Below are 16,733 nucleotides of genomic sequence, written 5' to 3' on the forward strand. Positions count from 1 at the left end.
AAGAAGGAAATATGTAAAAATATTCAAAACATAAGCATTTTATCATTTAAATATTTGCGCACTAGTGAATAAAATAGACAGACTTGATGTTTTTTTGAACGAACACAATTATGATATACTATGCCTGATATACTATGCCTGATTGAACACTGGTTAGACGAGCAATGTCTCCAATTATGTAAAATCCCCAACTACAACCTTATCTCACATTACAGTAGGCAAAAAAACATGCACGGTGTGGCAGCCAAATATACTAGAAATGCCAACATAGAGGTAAAGCTATTACCATTAAACAATTTCAGCATTGAAAGAGATATTGAAGTCTGTGGACTTAAAATAGTAAATATGCACATTACCATAATTACAATATATAGATCCGCGTGCGTCACAAATTGCGATCTGTTCTTGAATAAACTTGAAAATCCCTTAAATAACCTCTCTGATAAATTCACAAACATTATCATCTCGAGTGACTTTAACATTGACTTTTTGGTACCGTCTTCAAACTTGTCAAAACTTCATCTACTGCTAATTCTTTTGGTCTAGAAGCAACTATCTTTGAAAACACCAGGGTTGTAAACGGTACAGGTAGTTGCTTAGATAACATCATCACTAATCTTACAAGAAAACGGCATTATGAAACTGGAGTATCTGATGCATTTCTATCTAATCATTATGACCAGTTTATTGAATTAAATAGTGCAGCTACTGTCAAGAAAACACCTCTTAAAATCAGACATGTTAATAAAAAAAGACTAAAAAATTTAAAAAAGTAATTGGGGGAAGTAAACTAGGATTCATCCTACAATCAGCACATCCTACAAACGAGCTTTTTACTAAACTGCTATACATGAGCACTTTCCTTCTGGGGGTATCTGGGGAAGAAAAAATAAAAATTACCGGATCAATGATTACATATTGTCATATCAGCAAAAAAAAAATGTTACGATAACAATCCTAAATTCTAACAACAAAATCAGAGATAGCTGGAAACTCATTAAATCCTAAATGAATAGTAAAACCTACCAATATGAAAGAAAATAAATTTACATCTAATGAATTCAACTCATACTTTGCAAATGTTGGTTCTAAAATAACGGAAGAAATATCAAGAACAAACTCAATTTCTAATACACCTTTTGTATTTGACATTAATAACCCATCACAACTTTGGAGACAACTAATGTAATTCTTCACCTAGAAAACTCCAATTCTTTTTATATTTATGACATCAATGCGAAAATTATAAAAGAAACAGATTTGATTGAACCTCTAACAAATCTTTTCGATGCTTCCATTATTGTAGAAGGTAAATTCCCGGACAAATTGAAAATATCTCGAGTCACCCCTATCTTCAAGAAAGTTTATGAGAATGAAATTGGTAAGTACCGACCGATTTCAGTTGTCTCTAGTCTTGGCAAGATCTTCGAGACAATTCTAAAAAATAGACTTTAGGACTACTTCTTAACCCAGATAATGCCACTGTCCTTTTAATAGGTCAGCTTCTAGATTCCTATATTTCAAGAATTTTATTCATTCTTTCATAGATGGCGCCTACTTATATGTACAGTTAACCTATGTGTCAGTTATTGCAGTGAATAGATAACAAAAATTTCACTTCTGTAAGCTTCAGTTTATAATTGAGTTTGCTTGTATTTGTGCGTAACAGATTTGGACAATTGGAGGTAAGGTAGAATTTATTGAAATTTATTTATTTTGACAAAGTTATGTTTATCGAAACGTAAAAATATTGTTCTTCATATTTGATAACTAAAATAAACAAATTTTTTATTTTTTTTCGTACATTTTGTTGAAAATATGTGCTGTCCTTTATAAAGGCCAGTGGCATGAACAGGTACTACAAACTTTTTTTATCGTTACAGTTATTTCAAGAGACCTCTTACGGCTCTTGAACTCATGGAAGAGATAGAAAATATTGATGATGATACAAAGTTACCAGATGCTATAGTGCTTTTTCCACCTATTAATGCTAATGAAGGAGATACAGACGAGGATTCAGGAGTCGAAGAAAATGTCGGTATCGATAATCTTCCTGCAGGGCAGCTCAACGCAGAAGTAGAAATAAGGCTGAACTCAGGCGAGGAAGAAAATGTAGGAAATAAGGATGAATTAGATTTTCCTGACGAAAATAATGGCATGGAAAATAACGACATAAGTCAAGATAACTCTTATAAGAGAAATGACGAATTTGAAGAAAATTGTCCCTTGTCATATTTTATAAGGTACAAAAAAAAGAAAGCAAAATCATGTAACTGGGTTGAGAGAGATATTAAAGATAACATGACTTCCTGGAAAAATATACAAGGACCAAGTAATCAGTTATCGTCAGTAGAACTCTTCAGCTTATTTTTTGATGATGAAGTATGGCAAATGATAACTGACTATACCAATTTGTATTCAATCCAAAAAAATAGACCTGGTGACATAAGTCTCAATGAAATAAAATGTTTTTTTGGAGTACTATTACTAAGTGGCTATCACTACTTTTCCAGAAGATCCTTGTATTGGGAAAGTAATGATGATGCTGGTAGCAAACTAGTGACTTCTGCAATATCGAGAAACAGATTCAATTTCATTATGCAAAATATTCATTGTAACGATAATACAATCCTGAATGTAAGCGACAAATTTTCAAAAATACGACCTCTTGTGGAAGCACTTAATAAAAGATTCATCACTTTTGCACCCGTTCAGGAATGTCATAGTATCGACGAGACAATGGTGCCATATTTTGGACGCCATGGTTCGAAACAATTCATAAAAGGTAAGCCCATAAGATGGGGCTACAAGTTATGGACAGGAACTACTTCAAAAGGTTACATCGAGTGGTTTGAGCCTTACCAAGGTTCTACAACAAACTTGTCAGAAAGATATAAAAATCTAGGTCTAGGTGCCACCGTTATATTGAGTTTTGCTGATGCTCTCGTATCTGAGAAAGGATGTTTAACATTCCACTTTTTTTTTGATAATTTTTTCACATCTTTCGATCTTCTAATGGTATTGAGAGATCGAAGAATAAGAGCAACGGGCACTGCTCGAGAAAATAGAATTCCAAATTGTTCCATAAAGAGTTCTACTATAATGAAGAAAGAAGTCCGGGGTATATTTGATTACGTACTGGAAGAAAAAGAAAATATTTTAGTTTGTAAATGGCACGATAACAGTATAGTGACAATGGCATCCAACTCTGAATCTGTTTTTCCCCTAGCCAGTGTTTCACGATATTCACAGAAAGAAAAGAAAAAAATCGTTGTTAAACAACCAAATATCATCAAAAAGTACAATAAAAATATGGGAGGCGTAGATAGAGCCGACCAAAATGTGAGTCTCTATCGTGTCTCTATCAGAGGCAAAAAGTGGTATTTCCCTTTGATTAGTCAATGTTTGGATATGGCCGTGCAAAATTCTTGGCAGCTGCATAAATTACAAGGCGGTAAGATGGATCAACTGGCATTTCGTCGATCTCTTGCTCAGGGTATTTCAGAGACTCATAAAAAAACTAGCAAACGAGGTCCTATTAGACCAAGTGCCTACTTACATGAACATTCTCGATACGATCATTTAGATCATCTGATAGTTTATCAAGAAAATCAGACAAGATGTGGACAGTGTCATAAAAAGGTAAAATTCAGATGCGATAAATGTGATATAGCACTACACCCTAAAAGTTGTTTTCTTGAATATCATACAAAATAGAGTTATTATGAAATGTTTCTCAGGTTAACTTTTATAGAATAGAGATATGAATGAAACGATATGAATATTCATGTAGATGTTTATTATGCCACCTTCCTTTTGAAAGAACGGTATATATATATATATATATATATATCAGTTCTTTCAGTAGATAGATAAGGAAAATATTAAAAAGTATGTTTTTTGTAATTTAATTGAGCAGAAAAAAGAACCATTATGGAAAATTTTCGAAAAAATAATTTCGGGAGTATCTGGGTTAAAGGACAAGTTATTTAACCCAAACCAATCATCATCTACAGCTCATGCTCTGAAAAAAGTGGTGGACAACATAATAGAAGGTTTTGAGAAAGGGTAACACACTGTCGCTGCTCTGTGTGACCTAACCAAAGCTTTTGACTGAGACTGTGTCTCACATTCAATACTTGTATATAAACTGGAGGCAAACGGTATACGAGGGTTAACTATTCATCTTTTCCCATCATATCTTTCAAATAGGCATCAATGTGTTGTAATTGATTCAAATTATATTTCCAACATGAAACCTATCACATATAGTGTGCCGCAGGGCTCAGTACTGGGCCCGCTACTGTTTATAATTTACGTCAACGATATTTTTGCTTACATGTCCCTATTTGACTGTATTGGATTTGCCGATGATACAGCTCTCGCTACCTCAGGTAAGGATGTGAATACAATATCAAATGAAATGAATGTAGCCCAGAAAAATACTGAAATATTGTTTAGAAGAAATAACTTGATGCTACAAGCAAGGGTTAACTATTCATCTTTTCCCATCATATCTTTCAAATAGGCAGCAATGTGTTGTAATTGATTCAAATTATATTTCCAACATGAAACCTATCACATATACTGTGCCGCAGGGCTCAGTACTGGGCCCGCTACTGTTTATAATTTACGTCAACGATATTTTTGCTTACATGTCCCTATTTGACTGTATTGGATTTGCCGATGATACAGCTCTCGCTACCTCAGGTAAGGATGTGAATACAATATCAAATGAAATGAATGTAGCACAGAAAAAAACAGAAATATTGTTTAGAAGAAATAACTTGATGCTACACGTAAGTAAAACGCAAAAAATACTTTTCTCGTCTACTAGGTTCCTAACCACGAGTGGCAGTGTTAATTTGCTGGGAATTATAATTGATGACTCACTGAGCTGGTCATTTCACATAGAGCAGCTATGTGCCAAAATCTTATCTTAGAATACATGTTCCTACTCTGAAAACTAAAAAAAAACAATTAACTTACATGCTCCGTTATCTACCTATTATGCTTTTTTCCACTTCAATATTATATATTGTACGATTTTATGGGGTAATGATACAAAGGCATTTGAAGTTTTTCTCCTTCAACAAAAGCAATAAGAATAATGGCTGGTGCCAATTACACCGACACCGACAACTTCTACAAGAAATTCACAAAAATAAAGAAAACTATGAAATAAACTTGGGCTTCTACAGTTATCTCATCAGAGGCCTCCAATTAATCAGACCAAGCAGAAAGAGACTGCAAAAATCCAGTAAAAATTATCTTGATGTAAACATCTACAATGTATTTATTACCAATGTTTGTAAAAAACATGAATCCCCAAAAGTTTTAAAAATATTTGAAAGACTTCTTGACAACGCAAGCTTACTATTATATAAAAGAATATATGGCTGCCCTCACTGCAGTGACTCATTGAACATGTATCCGATCTGTTTGTAATTTTCATCGTTTATCGTTTCGACTCCTGCTTTGGAGCCATTTTCAAGAATCACTTAGATTTGTACTTATATGACTCGAGGACTAGGCCGTAATCTCCCTTGTCCCCAAGTCTTGTTACTAGCTCTATGCTTGCTGTGTTCCACTCTAAGTTCGTACTGGACAAGGCAGGAACCGAAACGTCAAAACGATGAAAATTACAGATGCGGTTCAACCGCATCTGTAATAATAATTCAACCCGAACAACAGTATATCAAATTACTGACCGCGGAAACCTATCCAAACAATAGGCTTTTTCAGACTATTGGCATCGTCAGTATCGGGCAGGAGGTCCTCGATTGCAGAAAAAATGTGACTAACCAAAAAAAGTACTTGATGAAAATAACTGCGTAAACGCAAGCGAGACATAAGTGGAACCACCTATTGGTGTGCCACCCATGTCAACTTGTCAAGTTTTTTCGTCAGTGTTGATAGTTTGATCAATCAACCGACAACAGCGGTAGCAGAAATTTGGGAAGCTAACCTGGAATGTCATCGGAAAACGAATCCACGTTTCTAGAAATTATATGAAATCGAGAAAGCACTATTCTGATCACACTCATATTGATTTCAATTTAAGAGCCACCGAAATTATTTTCCAGCAGTTTGACTGCATTCAACTTTTTCAATTTCATATCATTTCTAGAAACATGTGGATTAATTTTCGATGGCATTCCAGGTTAGCTTCCCAAATTTCTGCTACTGCTGACATTTTTTTTTAATTTCAACTGAACTATTTTGTAATTCTTGACTTATCCTGTCTGTATTGAATTGTTTGTACACCTGAAGGATCAATAAATCTATATCTAAAAGATTCCAAACAGTACAAGTACAGTAGACTATATTTTACAAATTGTTCAACTATATATATATATATATATATATATATATATATATATATATATATATATATATATATATATATATATATATGCATATTTCATAAGGGCCTTACATCTACTATTCATGCTTATAAAGTTGGTGTGCATGTATGGATCATAATGTATATTATTAGAGATTCTGTTATCAAAAATAAAAGATATCATTTTGTGTTAAAGTTGAAATAGAGGTTCTAGCTTCAAAATTTTCTTAAAAGTGCAACTGGGTATTCTTCTACCCTTCTCTATATAAAATGTATGATGGAATAGGTCATATGCATGTAATATAAAATAGCTCATTTTAATTTTTTCTTAATCTATTTTGATACCAGATCAATGTAAATGGGTTCACATGACTATATACTTTATAAATTTTAAATAGTTCATAATTGAAAACGTAAAAATTACGAGACAGATTCAAATTAGGTAAAACACAACGGGATTGGTAGGATCTTAGGATGACGTCAAAGTCCATGTCAACAACATTTATTTACATGCTGTTCTGTAGTATTCTATTATTGTTTGTCCGTCTAATTAGAGTTTTGCAAGCAGTTATTTGGCCATTATCATTTTATCATTACTGTGAAGGTCCCAGAAAATAAATACAATGACTGAAGCCGGACTTGTAATGGCACAATCTGACAATTTGCTGAGAATAGATGTCTTCATGATGACAAGTTTTTTCGAAAACCATCCCGATTTCACTTCAGATGAGATTAGAGGCGTCAAAGCTGCAAGGTACTTGAATAATTATTGTGTATTAAGTGTCTTTAATTTCAGCTTTTCGTTCAGTTTTCTAGTTATTTGCTTACTAACATTGAGAAAGTGTACATAACCTCAAATAATGCAGTGAAAAATTTGTTTAAGAAAAATGTTTACAATCACTTCTTATTCTAACCTGATAATATTTGTGTTTTTAGGTCCGAAAGATGTTCTTATGGCGATTCAGCTATTGGATATGTTCCAGTAAATAGGGAAGCAAACATATGTGTAGTGAAAGCTCGTATTACTCCCGAACATAATGTGAAACAGAAGTGTTACTTTGTATCAGCACTATGTGATGAAGCTGAACAGAGAATTGTCTCTGCAGAATGTTAAGATTGCGCAGCACATTTAGGTACATATAATTGATTGGTAAAGTATTTAGAGGGCACGAATGAGTATTGACACAAGTTGCAACTTACACATTTTGTTTCATAAAAATAAGAGTCTGATTTCATAATGTGATCATGTTTTATCCATAAAATATAATTATTATATATATTTTTAGTTTTCAGGTGGATGTAAGCATGCAATAGCTTTTATAGCTTGGCTGCACAGGCGTAGCGAAGACCCTCCCTCTACTAGTATCGACTGTTACTGGAAGAAGTCCAAATTATCCACGATAGGCACAACCCTAAAGTATATAAGAGTTAAAGAGTTAGGTAGTAGTTCAAAAGCCAAACCTGCTCCATCTGCCAATACTCGAAACCATAGCAAAAGCATCGGTCACATGGAAAGTCAACTCATGAAATACTACAAGGAAAAAAGCAGAGCAGAAAAATTATCCCTTCATCATTTAGTAAATACACTACCAAATAAACCGGCTAACGCCACATAGTTCATCAATTATTGCAGGAGTATGATGGACACATCATCTTGCAATAAAGCTAATCTAGCTACAATTGATCAGAATGACTGTCCGCTGTGGCATGAGCTACGGTATGCTAGAATTACTGCTTCGAAGATGCATGAAGCAGCACACTGCAAAGTTTTCGAAGGCACTTTATATGAAAGTATAATGGGAGCAATTAAATTAAAGGACACAGAGGCGATGAAAAGAGGGCGTTTGCTAGAGAAAAAAGTATTGAAAGAAGTCGAAAAAAAAAATGAAACTAAAAATTAATGGGTGTGGTTTGATCTTGAACCCTAATTATCCCGTATTTGGTACATCTCCTGATGGTGAGAGTATTGATTATTGAGTATTGAAAATCAAATGTCCATCATCTGAGAAAGCCATGAGTAGGTATGTTTCAAAAGATGTTATATCCTCAAAATATATGGCTCAGGTCCAAATGCAGATGTATTTTTAAAAAAAAAGGGCTTTTCTGTGTTGCACATCATGATTTTGAAATATCAAAGGAAGTAGACATTTATATTGTAAATTATGATGAGAATTATTGTGCAAATATTTTGGAAAACAGCATGCTCTTCTGGAGTAATGATATTTTTCCTATTGTATGTAAAAATATCAAATAAATCATAGTATGAGGAGCAAGTTGAAATTTTAGTTGTCAGCCAAGTTACTTGTAACCTATATTCATTCTATTTGGAGTTTGTACATTGAAAATAAGGTACCTTCTGAGTGTGCCACACCAATATGAATAAAAATAAAACACTTGAAAATTTTATTTATTTTTTTATTAAAACGTTTTGCATATTGATTATGCCACATACTATTACTATTACTTCATCTACTATCGGAACTAAGCTGTATTGTGCCCCACAAATTTCAGTGTCAGAAAGTAAATAGGCCAAAACCTGTAAGAGGGGCTGCTCTCAAAAGACAAAGACTTAGGTTGCTTCAAGAGACTCTATCAGAAGCTGCTCCCAGAGAAGTTATGGATGAAACTAATTTATGTGCTATAATTAATTTCAATATTGTAACTTTTTCAGTGCTTGTGAAAAAAATTGTTATACAAATTTTATGTACCCCTTTTAACAAGGGATGTATCTTAACAAGGGATGCTCCAATGAAGTTTCTTTATATGAAAGATCCTATCTTTTTTCGATGAGGAATCACCTTCTTAAATGTTTTACAATTATTCAGTTACACCCTGTATTATAATGCGGTTTCCCAAAATTTCTTTCATGATTTTTATCTCATGATTTCCACCATTTTCAATACAGTTAGCAGTTCTGAGATCAGGGATTTTACATCATTTTATATCATATTAGACAATGGAAGTTCGAACTAATGAAATACACCATGAAACATTGTGTAGGCCCTGTGGATACAGCAGATAAAACAATCACCAGAGAAATAAATTATTGTGAAGCTGGTCCTTGTTCATCTTCACACGACGTTTTCTCAACAGAAAATAAAAGCCTTGCTTGTGACAAAGCCGTTCAAGTTAACACAATGAAGCCAACGACAATAAAATATAGAACAAAGGTGTCATTGTTGGTCCTAAGACAAAAAATGAAGCATTATCACCGTTTCTAGTACCAGTTAAAAACACATCAACTTCACCTATTAAAACCGCCCAGATTGCCGGTATGAAAAGGAAGTTATTCCCAGATACAAAACCAACAGACGATTTATCTATTACATCGCAATCTTCATCAATCTCTAGTGAGTATGAACAAGAAACTACTTCTTCCGAAGCGAGTTGGTCTCAAGATAACAAGGATAGACAATTTCAAAATGTAATGCATAGTGCAACATTGACCGTTGTGGAAAAAGAGCCTAAAATGATGTTAGGACTGCCTAAAGACAGTTACCATTTGATAAAACTATTAAGTGATAATATCCCAGTTCCCACTATCGACATTTTAATAACCTTGAAGAAAATAAAGTTAAATGAATCATTTGACATATTAGCTATACAATTTGGCTATACACACAGCACTATAAGTAGAATATTTTCGAAAACAGTAATTGTTCTAGCAGAAAAAATGAGGGAGTTAATTGTGTGGCCTAAACCATCGCTTACCTATCGATATTAGAGCACGGTATTCTCAAGTTGTTTCAATTATATATTGCTTAGAAATAGAAAAACCGTCCAATTCAATCTACCAGTCTCTGTCATGGTCACAATATAAGAAATGTAATACTCTGAAATACCTTATTTCTTGTACTCCAGATGGGTTAGTCAATTTTATTTCAGAAGGATATGGTGGAAGGGCTTCTGACATCATTATAGTAGAAAATTGTGGCTATCTAGAATGTTTACCTCCAAGCACAGCTGTTATGGCAGACAGATGCTTCAAAGACTTGTCTCATTTGATAGAAAATAAAAAATGTACCCTTATTCGGCCTCCTTCAGTGTTCAAGTTTACAGCAAGTACAAAACATGAGATGAAGCAGTCCAAAAAAATAGCAGCATTAAGAATTCATGTAGAGCGTTTAATAATCAGGTTGAGAGAATTTCAAATGTTGTTGCCTCATGCATGTGTACATCACAGCTTAGTTCCGATCACTCGGTGATCGAAACACGTGTCGAGGTGTTAAAAATAACGATTTGGTGTTGGGAAAAAACTCCAGTAATATTCATTACTACACCAAAGGTTCCAAACAGTGCATCATAAATATTAAAAGTCCAGGACAATTATTTGGATATCCAAAAGCCCCACCAAGAAAATTGGTGAAGTCAAAAAAAAAAGTAGACATAAGACTGCAACTGAAACCAAAAGAAGCCAAAGGCATCCCTGAATGCAGCTAAAGGAACCATTGGCATTAATTTTATCTTTGTAACTCCGAAAAAGGATTTCTGTATTCATGAATTGCCATAAATATACTACATATAGTATGTAAAATGATCAAATAAAGTACTCTATATCAAAACGTAGCAAATATTATCATCTGTTTAAAAAAATCTGTTTAAAATCTGTTTTTCCGTTAACCAGCTGTCGCACCCCTACGAACGACAACCCTCAGAAGTCGAAACTTGTGCGAGCTATGGATTAACGAGGTCTTACCTTTTAACGTGTGATTCCTAACACGGGTTGGACGATAGCAAGTGAAGATCGATCGTTCAGACTAGGGCTTGAACCACCGACCAACACGGCAGTCAATTCGAGTGAGTGAACAAAGCACCCATGCCGAACCGCTTGGCTATCGACCATCTTCCCATAGTTATAACACACCATTTCTTTCCGAGTCTTCAGAGGCATAGTCTATGTAGGAAAAATAATTAAAATACAAGTAGAATTTTTGCGCCACAGCAACTAAGTCCTTTTTTGTTTATCCTCAGTTAGAAGATATTTCTTCAATAACAAAAAAAAATGTTATACCTCCAATCAGATGTGGGAGTGGAACAAAAGACAACAGTCATACAAATGAATGAATGAAAAACGTTTATTGATTGGTTTTGTGACAGAGATCAATGAAGATTCCCTTGTTGCCATCTCAGGATGTATTTTCTGACTCATTACCATCTAGAAACATGGTGTGTATATTGCTGTCAGAAAATTTGCCTTTCGAATAGAATATGTTGAGTTATTGTATTTCTCATAAAGTAAGATAGTTGCCAGTCATTGGCCTATTTATCTTAAATAAAACTGAAAATCAGGTATGCTCCTGTTTTCAAGATCAAATACATATTAACAATAATTCAAGATACAAATCAATTTCTATGTCAGTGAAAATTGTTTCAGTTTAGGTATATTATCATATTTTCTATCAATGAGATTATATTATATTATATTATATTATATTACAAAGGTTATGCACTTCATTATCATTGAATTTAACCTTTAAATTAACCCTGTGATAATACTTTCATTTCTCATGTTGAAAATTATATTCACACAAACATTCTTGAAATTAACACGAAAATTAAAATCGAAACTCTTTGAGTGTTACAGATTATATATTTTGTTTATTTGTTGCTTTGAAATTTATGTAATTCATGTATGTTGTATCGTAGCTATATATAACATGTATCATTCAGAATATTTTTTGTTCCATTCAGTTAAGTAGCTATGAATGAGTATGTTTATAAAAAAGTTGTTGTTGATTGTCAAAAAAGGTCAATAGACGTCAAAAAGTATAATTTGGTATTTTCTTGAAAAATAAAGTTTCTAAGGAAATTACATGGTCTTTTAACCGGATTAGATATCAAAATATAGTATATACAGTCCACAAATACGTACTTAAAAGGAAACATGTCTGAATATCGAAGGAGATCTCAGAGGAAAATGCTGGCAAAACCAATAATTTTGATGATTATGTTCGATGGCAGCTGGCATTAGAAAGTAATATTCAAAGTATTCATGACACTGTTCAGTCAGAATCAAATATCTTCATGTCTTCGCATCAGCAAGAAGACGCAACTCAGGAGCTGGAAATTGTCCAAACAGCTCCCATAGAAGAGCCGAAAGGTTCCGAATTTCATGTACAATCTAATAGAACTGGCAGTAGGGATGGAACAGATCCAGGATCAATAATGTATCCATCAAAAGTATCAGATTCTACTAGAAAATCGGCAAGAAAATCAAATAAATCCAAGGTACCTTCAAAGAGGGTAGAAATTGAAAGGAAGCGTTTGGCGTTGGAAACTGAGGTCGCGAGGACTGAGCTAATGAGGGAAATGAAAAAGCAGGAATTCGAAAATCAAATGAGGATTCTGGATCTTCAGAAACAGTTAGCTGAAACTAGAATTGAAGAGGAAGAGTTATGCTCTACAAGAGATATCAGTTCGAAAAGATCGCTTGTAGAGAGTACAGATAAAGAAAGCATGTTCAGAAGAGTACAAGAATCGGTCGATAAGTGTGAAGTGCATTCTGTTACTTTATCACCAGAAATAACGAAAATTCAAAACACAAATATGTCACAGGAAAATTACATTTCAAAATTATGTCATGTTGTTGCCGATGCCATTAGAAGTGTTACAAGGGGAAATTGTTCGAATAACCATGCAATTGCTAAGGAACTACCTTTTTTGATGGCAAACCAGAAGACTGGCCGTTATTCATCAGCCAATTTAATAGAAAAACTGTTATGTATCAATACTCAGAGGATGAAGTGATGCTAATGTTTCAGAGGTGCCTGAAAAGAGAAGCGCTTGAAGAGGTAAGGAGTTTATTATTGCACCCTAAAAATATTATTCATGTTATTGAAACATTAGAAATGCGTTTTGGTCGTCCAGAATACGTCATTGGTTCTTTGATAAACAAAACTCAGACTTTGCAATTTGTTAGAGATGTCGATTTTAATAATTTTGTTAAATTTTCATGTCACGTCAATAACCTGGTGGCTACATTGGAGCAATTTGAGGCAAGTAATCATTTGAATAATCCGTTTATACTGGAGCAGTTGGTAGGAAAATTACCCAATAGTCTGAAATTACAATGGGGACAGAAGATGGTGCTAAAAGGAGGTAAGGTGAATTTGAAAGATTTTGGAATCTGGGCCAATGAATTATCTTTAGCTGCATGTTATGTAAGTCAAAGAACATTTCCTACTACCACTTACCATCAGAAAAAAATTAATAATTCAAGATCGGAAAATATCTTGGTTGCTACAAATCAAGCAAATGATGACCCTAAACGTCTTTACTGTAATAAAACTGGTCATGAAATTTACAATAATTGTTCCATATTGAAAAATGATAGCATATATATTCGTTGGTCAAAATTATACAAAACCAAAATTTGCTTCTGTTGTTTGAAAACTGGTCATTCAAAGAGGTTTTTGTAGATCAAAACAACGCTGCGGCTTCAAAGGATGCAAATTACGCCACCATAGCCTTCTGCATAAAAGTGAAGTTTCTGATGTACTTTCTTATACTGAAAAAATTGATGAAAGTTTTCAAACAGTTTGTCTCACCAACAATAATTCTAAAGTTCTTCTCAGGATAGCTCCTATCAGGATAGCTCCTATGGCCCAAAAGGGTATATAAATACTTATGCTCTGTTCGATGAGGAATCAACCATATCTTTGATAGAGTCATATCGCAGAACAACTAGGATTATCAGGAGAAACAAAACCTTTATGCATGCAATGTGCTAAGAATATTGTTTCATATGATGAAGGTTCAAAATGTATCTAATCTGCTCTTTCTAATCTTTATCAACAATTTACCCTATGAAGAAACATTTACCTCTTTCATCCTCTACATGCTGATGACACAACCCTATTAACTACCTCCAAAACTATGTTGTGAATAGATCGAGTGAAGCATAGACAAAAGCAGAAAAATGGTTCGATGCAAATAAACTTTTTATTAACAAAAGTAAAACACAAAATATGATCTTTACGTTAAAAAACACTAATGATTACGAAAACTCATTGAAAAGTGCGGAATTCCTAGGTGTGTATCTTGATCCAAAATTGAAATGGGATGAACATATCAACTATACAGCAAAGAAATTACAAAAAAATTTATATGTACTTAGAAACTTATCAATATGTGTATCTAATGTGACACTACGAGCTGCAAATTTTGCTTTTTATGTCATTCACTCATAACTTATGCCATTATTGCATGGGGGCACGCTGTGGAAAGGCATAGAATTTTCAGGTTACAAAGAAAGGCAATTAGAATTATAGATGGAGTTTATTATAAAGATGATTATAGAACATCTTTTATAACACTGAGTATTTTAACATTCCCATCATTATACATATTAGAAAATTTACTCTATATAAAATCGCATATACCTCAATATGAATCATTTGAAAATAGACACGAATACGACACTAGAATTAAAAAAGATATCATCTTTAATACATGTCGCCTTAAAAAAGGCCAAAATGGACTGAAGTACTGGGCTGTGAAATTTTATAATAAACTTCAAGAGGAAACAAAACAATTAACTACTAGCGAATTCAAACGTAAAATAAAAGAGTTTTCAGTATCTAAAGCTTTTACAGGATGACCTTAGTATATAAATACACAAGACGAATCATGATTGTATTTTTATATTGTATTCACCTTTAAATGTAGTTTCGTGAAATTATTTAAGATTGTTTTAGTGTGTAATTTTAATATAATGGTAATAAGCTTATTTTATGTTGTATCTTTGTTTGACTTGTGTGAATACTGTAAGTATATTAACACCAATAAAGTATCTATCTATCTATCAATATGAAAATTTCTAGAGTTCACGAAGGGGCAAGAATCTTCCAAATGACTGGTTTGAGAACAGTAACAAATTTGTCTTTACCTTCTCAAACCATTGTGATGGATAATTTCAAAGATTATGTACATCTTCAAGATATAGTAGATGCAAATCCTACTGTTCTCATAGGTCAGGACAATATCCATTTAACAGTAGCAAGAAAAGTTTATCAAGGTTCTGAATATAGTCCAATTGCTACTAAAACTAATTTAGGATGGGTTATCCATGGTAACACTTCAGAATCTGATCAAAATGTATATAGCTTCCACATTTGTTCCTGCGATAACAATGATGAACTGAATCATTTGGCGTTTTCGTTAATAATAGAATTATTGACATTGCTCATAGAAGAGCCCTTGATATTTTGAGTTTATTTAGAAAATGAAAAATGAAAAACATGACAATGTAACTTTACCAGAAAGTAAATCAAATGCTATGAGAAGGTTGATTTGTACTGAGAAAAAAATGTTGAGGGATAAATCATATTTTCATCAGTACAGCAACAAAATCACTGACTACTTTAAAAAGGGGAACATTCGTAAATTAGAAACTTCTGAGGCGATTGAACAAAATTCTCGCACATGGTATCTTCCACATTTTGGTGTCGTAAATCCTAATAAGCCCAATAAGTTGAGACTTGTTTTGACGCTGCCGCTAAGAGTAATGGTACCAGCTTAAATGAAAACCTTCTGCAAGGTCCGAATTATCTGACTTTATTACAAGGTGTTCTGATGCGCTTTCGTCGATCAAAATGGGGTTTCTGTGGGGATATAACCGAGATGTTCCATAGGGTAAAAATTCGCAAGGAGGATAGATGTGCACAGCGGTTTCTTTGGCGGAATGGCGAGCAACATAGGCAGGTAGATGAATACGAGTTACAGGTGATGATGTTCGGTGCTTCTTGTTCTCTATGTTCCGCAGAATATGTTAAAAATTTAAATGCCAAGCAATCGAAATATCCTGAATTGATTAAAGATGTCGAGAGAAATTTCTATGATGATGACTATCTGGATTGTTGTGATACAGAGCAAGAAGCACTCTCAAAAATCGAAAGAATCATTGAACTCCATAAAAATGGTGGTTTCGATATTGTTAATTGGTCTTCAAATTCACCTTTGGTTATCTCAAAATACGGAAACGAACATGTTGAAAAATATTTCAATAAGTCATCGTTGGACCGCATTTTAGGAGTATGGTGGGATGTGAAATCTGATTCGTTTACATTTAAAGTCGATTATCATAAGGTTCCCAAAGAAATAACTGACGGTACGGTGATTCCTACAAAACGCCAAGTTTTGCAGTTGGTTATGTCGATTTTTGATCCCTTAGGCTTTCTCACATTCTTGTCTATCAAGAGAAAAATCATTCTACAGCCAAGGCAACAGAAATCCACATATTCTGTGATTCGAGCGAGGAAGCATTTGCGGTGGTAGCCTACCTGAGAATAATTTTTGAAACGCACATTGAGGTATCTTTCGTTTCAGCAAAGGCCAGGGTCAGTCCCCTGAAGTCTGTTTCAATTCCAAGGATAGAGTTACAAGCTGC

General features: G+C 33.7%; 2 protein-coding genes across 5 annotated transcripts in view; one reads left to right on the forward strand and one right to left on the reverse strand.

Annotated features, from left to right (window-relative positions):
- Positions 1-16,733, reverse strand: part of LOC111510666 (protein Loquacious) — a 70,170-nt gene that overhangs the window by 49,663 nt on the left and 3,774 nt on the right. The gene's annotated exons all lie outside the window — the stretch shown is intronic.
- LOC141480444 (uncharacterized) lies at positions 6,632-8,752 on the forward strand. 3 transcript variants are annotated; one of them, XM_074170404.1, is made up of 3 exons: positions 6,632-7,100; positions 7,283-7,479; positions 7,640-8,752. In XM_074170404.1, the coding sequence occupies exons 1-2, from the start codon at positions 6,970-6,972 to the stop codon at positions 7,458-7,460; spliced, it is 309 nt and encodes a 102-aa protein (XP_074026505.1). In that variant the 5' UTR covers positions 6,632-6,969; the 3' UTR covers positions 7,461-7,479; positions 7,640-8,752. The 3 variants fall into 3 exon arrangements, with proteins under 3 accessions (XP_074026505.1, XP_074026507.1, XP_074026504.1); XM_074170406.1 differs by having other exon boundaries at positions 7,283-7,385; XM_074170403.1 differs by lacking the exon at positions 7,283-7,479.

The sequence above is a fragment of the Leptinotarsa decemlineata genome, unplaced genomic scaffold (assembly GCF_025532065.1).
Source record: "Leptinotarsa decemlineata unplaced genomic scaffold, Ldec_3_MD MMD2_P_RNA_scaffold_9, whole genome shotgun sequence".
Lineage (NCBI taxonomy): Eukaryota > Metazoa > Arthropoda > Insecta > Coleoptera > Chrysomelidae > Leptinotarsa > Leptinotarsa decemlineata.